At 44.1% G+C, this 12,075-nt stretch overlaps 1 protein-coding gene across 2 annotated transcripts in view; it reads left to right on the top strand.

The window, feature by feature from the left end:
- RAPH1 (Ras association (RalGDS/AF-6) and pleckstrin homology domains 1) overlaps nt 1-7,772 on the top strand; it is a 95,373-nt gene extending 87,601 nt beyond the window's left edge. For both annotated transcript variants that reach the window (XM_075153411.1, XM_075153412.1), the window contains 2 exons: nt 372-514; nt 5,187-7,772. In XM_075153411.1, coding sequence (XP_075009512.1) covers nt 372-514; nt 5,187-7,157 — 2,114 coding nt within the window. In that variant the 3' untranslated portion in view covers nt 7,158-7,772. The remainder of the gene's footprint in view (nt 1-371; nt 515-5,186) is intronic.
- Nucleotides 7,773-12,075: the final 4,303 nt, after the last annotated feature.

The following is a 12,075-nucleotide window of genomic DNA, read 5'->3' as shown; positions in this document are numbered from 1 at the left end:
GGAAGGAGTGCTGGAGAGAGCAGGCTGCATGCATTGCATGAAATGGGGCTTTTCCCAAACTGCAGGAGCCGCTGGATGTTTCAGAACCTATACAGCTGTAGTGTGTCACGCTGAAACGCTGTCATCTTTGTGGAGCTTAAGATTTGGTTAATACCAGGGATCTGTGGCACTGTTTTGTTTTCCAGACAGCAACAGCCTGGATGTGAGCTAGAGCTTATGCAGTAGTTAGTGGAAACAATGTCCTTTGGTGGGATAACGTGTTTAACAAGTGTGACCGATAAAGGTCACACAGAGTTGCATTATAAGCACACCGATTTTACTCTTACATTCAGAAACATATGCTAACTGTTTCTTAACTTTCTTCTAAACAGAATCTCAATCAAATCATTCTAATCAGTCTGACAGTGGAGTTTCTGACACCCAGCCAGCCGGACATGTCCGTTCCCAAAGTATTGTCAGTTCCATGTTCTCCGAGGCCTGGAAACGAGGCACTCAACTGGAGGAATCCAGCAAGGTAACAAGAAGACTTTAGTTTGAGAACCAACGCCCAACAAAATGTACGACACAGAGTGATACCTCTTCCACCTCTGTCTTGAGTGGGATTTCTTCTCTTTTTTTACTCTTATGTTATCAACATACACTGCCATATAATTGTTTTTTCAGGAATCAACTTTTCAGGGAATTCAGCCCTGGGACCTTCTTGTTCTTGCTTTTATTTGTGTGCACAGAAGCCCTCTGTTCTTTGAAGGCATGATACAGTCCTTCCCATAGAATCCTATTAACTAGTGTTGAATAAAGACAAAATAAAAAGATCAGCTGTTAACAAGTTGAATGAAATTCTTTCACCAAGATCTTTCTTCAGTTAACTAGCTACATCTTTCCATTTTAAAGATGTGAATAACTGAGACCTGAAGGCAGGTATATCTATTTAAAAAGTACTCCAGTAGTTTTTACTCAAATGTTTTCTATTACATTCGGTGGAAACAGAAACAGTAACCATAGGTATGGTCAAAACAAAGTACGGAAATTGACAGCGGTTGTGGATTGAGGCAGATTTGGTATCTTCTGTTGCTGGTAGAGAGTTACAAAAGATATTAGCCCATTGAAGCCTGGGGCTCAGGTCTGTTGTGGTTTGGTCAGTTTTCTGTCCTTTCTGTGGTAGTTGACTGGTGTAGTTCCTGGGGAATACTTCCAAACACAGCAGAATTGCCACTTAAGCTGGTTTGTTGTCAGGCTCAAAGGAATTTCCAGGTTCCTGAACAGCCATGATGTCAGTATTAACTGCAGCAGTTACGTGTGGAAGTACATTGGCAGGGTGCTATGAGAAGCTATCTTCACTCCTGTCAATTTTGAGACTTGCCCAGACCCCAGGTTCAAGCTAGAGAAGCAAGATTTTTAAAACTAAAACCACAGGTCACTACGCCTGACATTGGTGCATCAGATAAATAACTAAAAATAAGACACAACACATTTTCAAATAAGAAAGCACGTGTGGCACAATGTGAAAACTGACATGGCTGCATTCTTTGGGATTCATAACTTTTCTGCGGTGCCTGCTGACTTGGAAATTGTCTGATTCTAATAGTAATGTAGTACTTAGCCCAGGAATGTAGCTTTCTAATTGTTATCCAAATTTCCCTGCTGCATGAGTGCAACACCTGGTGCATGTTCATCAGCAGATGGCTTGTGGATGTGTACAGAGTGCATCATTTCTGCAGGAGCAGGGTAGATGCAAAAGATAGGGCACTTGAGTTTGCCTAGCATGTATCTGACAGAGGTGAAAGAGTACTGCTATGAGAACTGTAATGTTATTGTCTCCTAAAGTTTTGTTTTAATGTGAAAATCTTGCTGCTACACTCTCTTTTAGAGAAAAGTTTGAAGTTTACCACAGTGGGGTCGCTGTTGTTCTTATGGGGTCCGTAGTGCTGCTGGCAATTGCTCATTTAAATAAACCCCAAGAATTTTTATGTTATCTAATTAAAGCCACTTTAAAAATAAAATATTCAGACTGCTCCCTGTTGAGGGCCATTCATGTTTCAAGATTTCATCCATTTCTATGCACAAATCCAAGAAGCTGTATATTTCTCTTCCTCGTGAGTATCACAGGTGAATGGATTGCCCTAAAACTTCCAAAAAATCCAAATGAAATGAACCATGTAAAACCATAATTCGAAGCCATGTTAAAAAATTCTGAGTAATTTGGTGACAAATTTACCTTCAGTGAAACTACAGTCCATGCTTTTTTATCCCGTGCAGGTCTGGCCCAAGGAACTTAAATAACTAATAAATCAGACTTGCAGTGTTGAATGTTAAACTGTGTGGCAAGAAAGGAAATAACAGTGTTGAAAAAATTGTAATTTACATGAAAAGGTAATTGCAGTTGCAGTGGTACTGAGACATGCTGGTTTAGGCAGATTAGTCTCCAAACAGTTATTTCAGAGGTAATTATTCCACAGTGCTTTTGGTGACAAAGCTGGCTTAAGAAGTTCATACAGACAGGGTGCTGCAAGTGGCAGAATTAATGGAGACTTGTCCAGCATGTACCTTCTCCTTCTGCAACAGCTCTCTGCCCCTGTCACCCTTGTCTCATCCCCCTCAGCAAGCAGGGCAGAACAGAGTATGCTTTGGCTCAGCAGGGAGATGACACTGAGGCTGGCCAGCCAGCCAGGATGTTGTACTGGTTGGCCAGTGGCTAACTGCTCAACAAGTTAAAAATGGGTGAGTTCTACCTGCTTTTCCCTCATTTACCAGGTGCCAGTAACTTCACAACAATTTCTTGAAGTTGAAAATATATTGAGATTTCTAGCGGTCTGTCATGTTTGACTGAAATTTGCTAACCAATCCAAAAGCACTTGGCATAGGAAAAGAAATGGCAAACAGTTAAGATTGCAAAAGCTTGTTTTCTTAGGAAAAACAGCTAAAAAAAAAAAAAGCACCGTTGTTATTTTAAAAAATAGATACTATTCTTGTTATAGTATTTCTGAGAGTTCCAGATAGTCATGAAGATGCATGTTACAAATATGAATTGATAGTATGCAATAAGTAATTTTTCAAGACACACAGAAGGACATGGCATAGTTATAAGGACGAACAAGGACAATGGTCTGTTTCAAGGTTCTTCCATAAACAAAGTATCACTGAATATGTTTCTGGTGGTGGAAATATAATTTGATTTGATGGAGGTGGGAGGGGCTCCCCCTCTTGAGATGCACAATATTATTTTCCCTGTCCTGAGTGTTTAATTTGCTCACTGTGAAAATGACTGTCTTCAACAGATATGAGGAAAATTTCTCTCTGTTTCAAATTTATCTAAGATTAAAAAAAACACCTTTCCCAAAATGCAGGTAATCTCTCCACTTCATATTTTGAAAGATTGCTGTTTGCCCAAAGAATGCTTTATTCATCTGTTCAAATTCTTCACAGTTGGGCAGTGAAGATCTCATTGTGTCTCGTTTTGATTGTTAGATTTTGAACACGTTATTTTAAATGGGATGCTGCAACAGGCATCAAGATGCATGCTCACTGTGTGTGCTTTAAGTGACAAATTCAAGATTCTCCAAGGCCTTGCCATTCAGGGATAGCTGTTCTGATATGCCTTGGTCTCCCTCTCTGTCTGTTTTATGCCGCTTTTATTTTTCCTGTTGCCTTTTGCTGTCTCAGGTGTCAAAAGTGAAGCTCAGCACAGCTAAGGTCAGCACACCCGTGGTGCCTTATACAGGGCACAATTAAGGTCAGGTAGTGCTACTTGAAAATTCATTAACCTGGGTGATTGGGAGAATGGTACTTTACAGACTAACACTTGCAAGAGATCAAGATTTCGCTCCTATTTTGTTATGTGAACACCTTGATTTAGCTCCAGAACTTCGTTATACTCTTGCCTTCCAGACCTAATGTGACAGGTAGAGGCACACCCCACGTGTGTTGTAAATCACTGTTTGTTGTTTCTGACTCTAATCCTTCTGGTGTTCTTCTGCGCATATAGAAACTCTGTGCATCTGTGTTTAGAACAAAGCAATATGCAAACCTGCTCATACAGGGCAAATGAGCATAATTGGGCTAACTTGTGGCAAAGTATCTACTAATGAAGTATAGGTACCCAGTGTGGTCAGTTGCCATGTTGGTATTGCATTTCTAATGCATGTTTCTATGCTGTGCATTGTGAAATTCACAATTTGGCTTGTAGCCAAACCACTTTGTATTAGGAGGATATTTATATAAACTTGAGTAATGCGATTATCTTTTTAATTTTTAACAGGAATGTAGGCTTACAATTTTAGAGAAACAATTTAACTTGAGCAAAACCCAATGAGTAGACTAAAACATTGCCTGCTGCTTTCCCATTGCTCCTTCCCTTAGTCAGTTTTTCCCTGTCTTTCCTTTCTTTTTCTGCTTAACGTAGTAATTGCATGTATAGCTTTTCTTTCCCAAGCTAACTTTCTTTTGCAGATCTCTAAACATTTCCTTCTGGGAAATTTTCCTAGGAAATCTCAGTTCTCCCTCTTTTTCCTCATTTTTTTCCTTGCCAGTCTTGGGTATCAGAGCATGCGGAGTGGAAGGATCTCAGTAGTATTCCTGCGTAGAGCTTGCTCTTCACGTGTTTTAGAGCAGTTCAGGATTTCTGCATTTTGTAACCTCGAACAGTGTAAGGCCTGAGCTAACCAACGTAAAGGCTTGACAGATGCTCTGGGAGGCCATGTATGGTTTAACACTGGTCTTACTGAGCTGAAGAGATGTCCGCAGAATCTCTTGCTCTGCCTGATGTCCTCTGTCACGGCCTGTGGTGCTCTGGGGAATGCTCTGTTTGGGTCATTATACTTGCCCAGAGGAGGACCAGCGATTCTCACTGGGTACAGCTGCCTGCCCCACAGAAGTGACAAGGCTGCTGTATTTTCTTCCTGACATTCAGCCTAGCTTGGAGTAGACCTGGCTCCACTGATTCTTGCCAGCTCCCCTCCCTGCCTGCCCGGTCGCCTGCACGGTCCAGGCTTGTCAGTGTATGGAATTGTCTCTTGCATTGTTTCGCTAATGCTTCCTGCATGCTGTAATCTGCCACTTAATTTTTAATGACAGGCACATTTAGACCTTGACTTTATAATCTCTTTGTCTCTTTCCCTCCCTCCCTCCCTCCCTCTCTATCTTTTTCCTTTTCTCCCTTTCCACTTTCACTAAAAATCCCTTCCCAATAGGCCCGAATGGAGCCTGCAGGTCGGCCCTTCATGTCTGTCGCACCTCCTGTGTCCCCACAGACAAAAGTGGCAACCCCCTACACAGCATCGCAGCCGTCCCCTCCGCTGCCCCCGCCTCCTCCCCCACCCCCACCTCCCCCACCCCCTCCACCCCCACCCCCACCCCCACTCCCCAGCCAGGCCACCCCATCTGCGGGCTCGCCCGCCACCATGTTTGTCAAGTACAGCACCATCACCAGATTGCAGAACGCTGCCCAGCACAGCGGGCCTTTTTCCAAAGCTCCTGCTGCACAGCAGGCCCCCCCGCCCCCTCCACCCTCAGGAAAGCCTCAGATACTGGTGCCCCCCAATGGGGTCATGCCGCCTCCCCCCCCTCCACCGCCTCCCCCCACACCAGGCTCAGCCATGGCGCAACTGAAGCCGGCACCTTGTGCCCCCTCTGTGCCACAGTTCACACCGCCACCACCGCCCCCCAAAATCCATCAGGTTCAACCAAATATAAGCCAGGCCACTGCCGCCACCTCGTTGCCACCACCTCCTCCTCCTGTGCCTGCCCCACCACCACCCCAGGCACCCCCAAAGCCTGTCATGGCAGCTCTCCCCCTACAGCCTAGCGGGAAGGCAGCGTCACCAGGGGTCACACATGTCAGCCCCCCTGTGCCAGCTCCCTTGCCCCTTGCAATAAAGAAACAACCAAGTGTCACCTCTCCCCAGGTGCCTCCGCTGCCCCCAGCCCCTCCTGGCCCCACTCCCCCCCCAACGTTCCCAAAGCAGCAGAGTTTCTCTGTGAAGCCTCCTCCATCCCCGCAGTCCCCAGTGCCATCGGTGGTGAAACAGATAGTTAGCCAGTTCCCACCGCCTCCCACCCCACCTGCCACTGAGCCCCAGCCTCTGAAACCCCTTCCACTGAGTGTGGCTCCACAGTCACCTCCAGCAGTGAAGGCAAAGCCCAAATGGCAGCCCGCTTCTGCTCCCTCACCAGATTTCCCCCCTCCTCCACCAGAGAGTAGCTTAGTGTTTCCTCCTCCACCTCCTTCCCCAGCTTCCTCTGCAGGTTCTCCCACCCCTGACAAATCAGGGTCTCCAGTCAAAAAGACCAGCAAGACATCAAGCCCTGGAGGGAAGAAACCACCTCCAACACCTCAGCGAAACTCCAGCATCAAGTCCACCAGCTCCACTGAGTACCATGAGTCCAAGAGACCTTCAGTGGACCGCCTTGTCAGCAAATTTGCACACCCACCAGAGCCATCAGGGTCTCCTTCCAAGGAGTCATCGCCTCCTGCAGCCCCTCCAAAACCAGGAAAGCTCAACCTTTCTGGGGTGAGCCTGCCCATTGTCCTTCCACAAGGAGGGATGCCGGCCAAGGCTCCTGCTCCGGGTGTGTCTGGGAAGGAACCTGTGGTTGAATTCCCTTCACCACCATCCGATTCAGATTTTCCACCACCACCACCTGAAATAGATCTTCCTCTCCCACCAGTTGAGATCCCATCTGTGTTTTCAGGCAGCACCTCCCCAAAAGTTGCTGTTGTCAATCCTCAGCCTCAGGTGTGGTCAAAACCATCTGTGAAAAAAGCCCCACCACCCACACGTCCCAAGCGGAATGACAGCACTCGACTGACGCAGGCGGAGGTCGCAGAGCCACCAGGGTCAGCTGGCCCTCAAGTGCCCACTTCACCGAAGTCCAGCCTTAGCGTTCAGCCGGGATTCCTGGCAGACCTCAACCGGACGCTGCAGCGGAAATCCATCACCCGGCACGGCTCCCTGTCGTCCGCACGGATGTCCAGAACAGAGCCCACGGCCACCATGGACGACATGGCCCTGCCTCCGCCTCCGCCGGAGCTGCTGGCTGACCAGCAGAAGACGAGCAGCTTCGGGGGCAGTCATATATCCGGCTATGCAACATTACGGAGGGGGCCACCCCCCGCACCTCCCAAAAGGGATCAGAACACCAAGCTGTCTCGGGACTGGTAGTCAGTCTCCAGGGGCCGGTGCTCTTTGTGACTTGTGAGCTGCTTCGTGATCAGCAACCTGTGATCTTGTGCACTTGGAGAGAATGTGGGGACGTGGATGATAGCCCCATCAAAAGAGGTGATCTCAAACTGTAGCTAAGGCTAAATGTAAAGACATTTCCCTTTCGTGGCTAGGCCAAAAAGGTTGGGGGCTTGGGGGTGTTGATACTGGGAAAGGTAGGTAGAGAGGCATTGACTTACTCTTTCACCCTTCATACGGATTGGACCAAAAACCCATTTTCTTACTTTTTCTGCATTTAGGGGAGGGGGGGAGATAATTTTTTGTAGTGTCTGTCCACGTGAGACATGGTTGTGCATGTATTATAAGTGTAGGTATATAATATATTGTGATATATTTCGTCGCAATTATAGAAGATAACCAGAATGTTTTTGTAGAACCGTATTTATTGTTTCAGTCACTATATTATCTGGAATTGGACTCTGTAGCTAGGCAAATCTTACCACAAAGATGAAGATGTAGGGGGCACTTTAAAGAAAGGAAGGGAAAAAAAAGAAGAAAAAAAAACCACAACAAAAATAAAAAAACACAAACCTCTTGGCAGTTTGTGGTGGGCATATGGTGCAGAGCTGAGGTGTTCTGCTAGTAACTGTACATTGTCCATTGATTGAAAAGTACAGATGCAACGTACCAAAACATTCTGGTCATAATACTACTGAAAATGGGTATGTTATGAGGAAGAAAATAGATTTTATATATAGTGGGCTGGAGTGAAATATATTTATACTATAAAGAGCCTCCCCCTCCCTTCCAAATAGTTTAAAAATATACACTGCTACAAATTATTTTAAAGTTATTTGTCCATGCAGTAAGTAGGATAAGTATATATTATTCCAATCCATTATGCATTCTAACTTTATAGTAGGCTCAATCGTTTGTTTCTATGGCTCAAGATGAATATATTTGTGTTAACCCCTTCTGAAAGCTGCCAGGACTCCTGCAATCAATGCTGACCCATGCTGATACATCACTTGTACGTGTAATTCCTTCCCTGAATGAACAGGTAGGTTTCTGTAGAGAGCGTTATGTTCTCGCACAAACATACACACCATACCATCTTGCCTTGTCTGTGCCTGATAAGATGTATTATCTTCACAAAAAAAAGTGTCTGGAAACATTTAAAGAAAGTATTGTTTGTAATTCATTAGAAACTGTCAGGAAACTTTCCCTTCTAGAAAGAGAGAAGGGAGTGGTAATTTCAGGCCAAGCACAGTAGGGAATTCTCTCTCCTTTCTTTGACCCGCCAGAGACTGCAACAAATGCATGAATCTGTTAATTACAAAGTTGCACTTCTAGCAGTCAAGGGAGAAGACTGGGAAAAAAACCAACCTTGAGAGGCAATAACATTTGCTAATAATTTAATTTAAGGGCCCATATAAGTAGGAAATAGACTATCATATTTGCTTTGGGTTTTTTTGTTTGCAACCGATTCACAGTCAATCACCAGATCAAGTACTAGAGTCCTTTTTCTTGTACTTCGGTATGGTCTTACCCACGTATTCGGACGTTGTGATAAGGTAGTGTAGTTAGCGTAAGTGGTCTTATGTATCATGCATGTTCACTACAGGGTAGTGGTACACCACCTTTGTAAAGTAACTAAAATACTTGGACTGTACCTACCCCATCTTCAGTTGTCACAGCTTCCCTCGCCACCATGGGGATACTGCCAAGGCTCAGATGGCAAATGATTTTACTGTTTGTTTACCTTTTCTCCAAAAGCAAATTCTAAATGCTTTCCTTCCCCCAAAGAATGAAACAAAGGAAGTAGCCTGACCTGACAGTATCTTCAAGTGTGTAAAAAAGATGTAATCTCTCATTAGAGTAATTCAGGCTGATAGATTTAAGAAATATTGTGACAGTGTCCCCTATTCCTTTTTTTTTATGAAGTGTTTTCTAAAAAATCCAAATAATAAAATAAATGTCTTTGTGAATAATTTATGAATAGGAAAAAAGCTTTGCTAGAGGGAGAAAATGACACATCTGTAACTATATAGTTTTAAATAAGTGCATCATAAAAAGAGAAAAATTAATGGTGCTGTCTCTGCTGACCTGTTTCATATGATTTTTTTAAAATCTGTTTCAGCACCTCTGGAAATTGTTTTAATATTTCAGACTAGTTTTTTTTGAGCAATAAGAGTATATACCATTGTGTGCATTTTTAAAGCACTGCTATGGAAAGGCACTTTTTTGTATCTTTCAAATTGTTCACAAAGTTTTGTTTCTACTATTTTTGTGCTTATAAAGTGTCCTTAAAAGCATTTGCATTGTTGATTTTAAGCATGCTCAGTGTAGCTGGCGAATAACTTCACAGGAGGATTGTTAAGCTATACTGCAATTCATGGGTGCTGTAATTTTCAACATTGGTCCTCCTGCTGCTTTGTACTGTATGCAGCTCCTGGGGCTCATACCCACCAGTGGAGCAAAAGGTGCGCAGACACAGATGTAACTCCCCAGCTGTTACTGGTGATAGACAAGTGGACATGTTCTCCTACTACCTGGCAAGAGGCATCTGGGCTGATGCAGCACGTGCTCCCAGATGAGAGCAGTCAGGGAATTCTGCTTGCCCCATCTGTTTTTCTTTTCCCCCAAGACAGCTCCACCAGTGTGTGTCAGTTCCAGCCCTTTTTCTTTTGTTCATTCAGCGCCGGTACCTCTGGGCTTTGGACTCAGCAGAGCAACGTTTTGAGTGCAGTTTCTTCAGAGGCATTTGAGCTGTGTTGTCATTTTCCTGTGCCCAAGTTCATTTACCCAGTATCTCTCCCTAGACAATGAATCCATGCTTACTGCTGCAGGCTGCTACACAGCTTGCAGGAAGACAGAAGTTTAACTCTTAGGTTTGCAGCAAAAAGAATGAGCGTCAGCAAAGATGGCACGCTGTATTCCTTCTTGTTACAACTTACTTCCTAAGCCAGTAGTGATACAGAAATATAGTGAGTGGCTACAGCTTGCTTTCTCTCAGCCGAGCACTGAGATTTGGCTAGTGTGGTTCAGACAACCTGGTTGCCTTTTCAGCTTATGAGACCCCTCATTGTAACTTGCTTTTCCAGTGTATTTACTGTTTTTGTGACAGTAAATATTTATGCCTTATTTGCAAGTAAGTTATTTCCCCGTGTGCACTGGTGTCATAATTGCACCGTTGTATTTATTTAAATCAGAAAACAAAGGGACCAGATCTCAGACACACAGCAAGAAACTTCCTGCTACAAACATGGGCTGTAATCCTTTTGGCACTATTAAAATGAGCATGTGAGAGCTGAGCTTTCATACTCTGGACACAAAGATAGCAGATGCTCTGATCCTAAAATACTAAGAGACTACAGCTGTAGTTGTGTTACATGATGAAGCATATGGCCTTTGACACTTGTTAAGGTGGGTGTTGGGGAAAGCCCTGCTGCTGCAGGGGCAGCTGAGAGCATACAGCTGCATTCGTTAATCTGTTCCAGATTTGGTCTTCATTTCCTCTCTGCCATGCAGCAGTAGCATCCACCTCTCTGAGCAGCAGGGTCCCTGCAGTTCAGCCGGGTTTCTCTGCACAGGTGTAGAAAGCAGGGAGCTAGTCGTCTTGGACACTTTCATTGTAATTCAGGTCTTGGGGAGTTGCTTTGGAAGGGAAAACTAGGCTCTTGTATCAGCACTAATCTTAGAGGAGAAATTATTTTAAAAACACAACAAAACACAGGTTCTAAACAAACCATAGGTAACATGTTTGGGGTGGATATGGTGGGGGTTCTATTTAGTCTTTCAAAACCTGTGGTTGGGGAGGAGGTTAGGCACAAGTCTCACAAGAAAATAATCCTGTTATTTTCTACGGAAGAGAAAAGCTCCTGCTTCCCCCTGTGTAGTAGTTTCCTCCTGTGGCAAACCACCACTGCTTGCTCTGACTTGGTGCACGACCTCAAAGCCAAAGAGCTCCTCTCCTGAACTTGCTGACCGACACATCAGGCAAACACAGTGAAGTACCTGGATCACTTTGGTTTCAGGTGTGATGGGAGAGGGAGCAGATTTTTCAACAAGTGCATTTTAAGATTTAATGTTCTGGACTTGCACGTTTAAAGGTTTTCTAATTTCTTCTTTCTGTGCCCTTAGGCAACCAGATAACTCAAATCAGCTCAGAGATAAAGTGTGGCCAGTTTTCCTCCAAGTTAAAATTATTTTTTCCACAGTTAAAGGAACCAAAAGTGCCATTTCAACAGCAGAGGGCAAAAGAGAAATTTTCTGCTTATTACGGAAAACTGCATAGAACTAGATTGTTTTACTTCAGTGGTACCATTGCAGGTAAATTTGTTTCTTATTCAAAATAAGATTATAAGTAGGTCTTACTCTGAGTATTACTTCAAATACAGAGTCACGTTAAAATCAGTTGCACTCCAGCAAGGCAATATAATTCCTGACAGAAGGTAGTGAGGACGCAGCTGGAACATGTGAGTTTGGGTTTTTTCTCCTTTTTTCATTGTTAAGGTGTAGATGACATACTTGTTCAAACAGTGCTCCTTCTTTGGAGGTGAGGGGAGTCTTACTATTTTGAGGGAGGAGACGTTTTCCCAAAGCCCATTTGTGGCTCCTGGTGTTTAGCTTTGCATTCTCGCACATAATTGGGGCAGACTCTAAATTAGAGAGGATTTAACACTACAGAGGATAGTTTCTCTTAGACGTTTCTGTAATGCGCTGGTGGGTTTTAAGCTTTTATTTTGGAATTTCAAGTTTGTCTAAAGTTGAGTAATTTTCCTTTCTGAATTCTTTTTCTCCTTCAATCCAAAAAACGCCCATGAAGACTTGACAAAACCAGCATTATGTTGCAGGGGTCAGCACTCACTGATACTGTGATCCAATGAGTCACAGGCATTGTCTAGTTTTGAAAAGT

The sequence above is a fragment of the Calonectris borealis genome, chromosome 6 (genome assembly GCF_964195595.1).
Source record: "Calonectris borealis chromosome 6, bCalBor7.hap1.2, whole genome shotgun sequence".
Taxonomy (NCBI): domain Eukaryota; kingdom Metazoa; phylum Chordata; class Aves; order Procellariiformes; family Procellariidae; genus Calonectris; species Calonectris borealis.
This window is presented reverse-complemented; position numbering and strand designations above follow the sequence as displayed.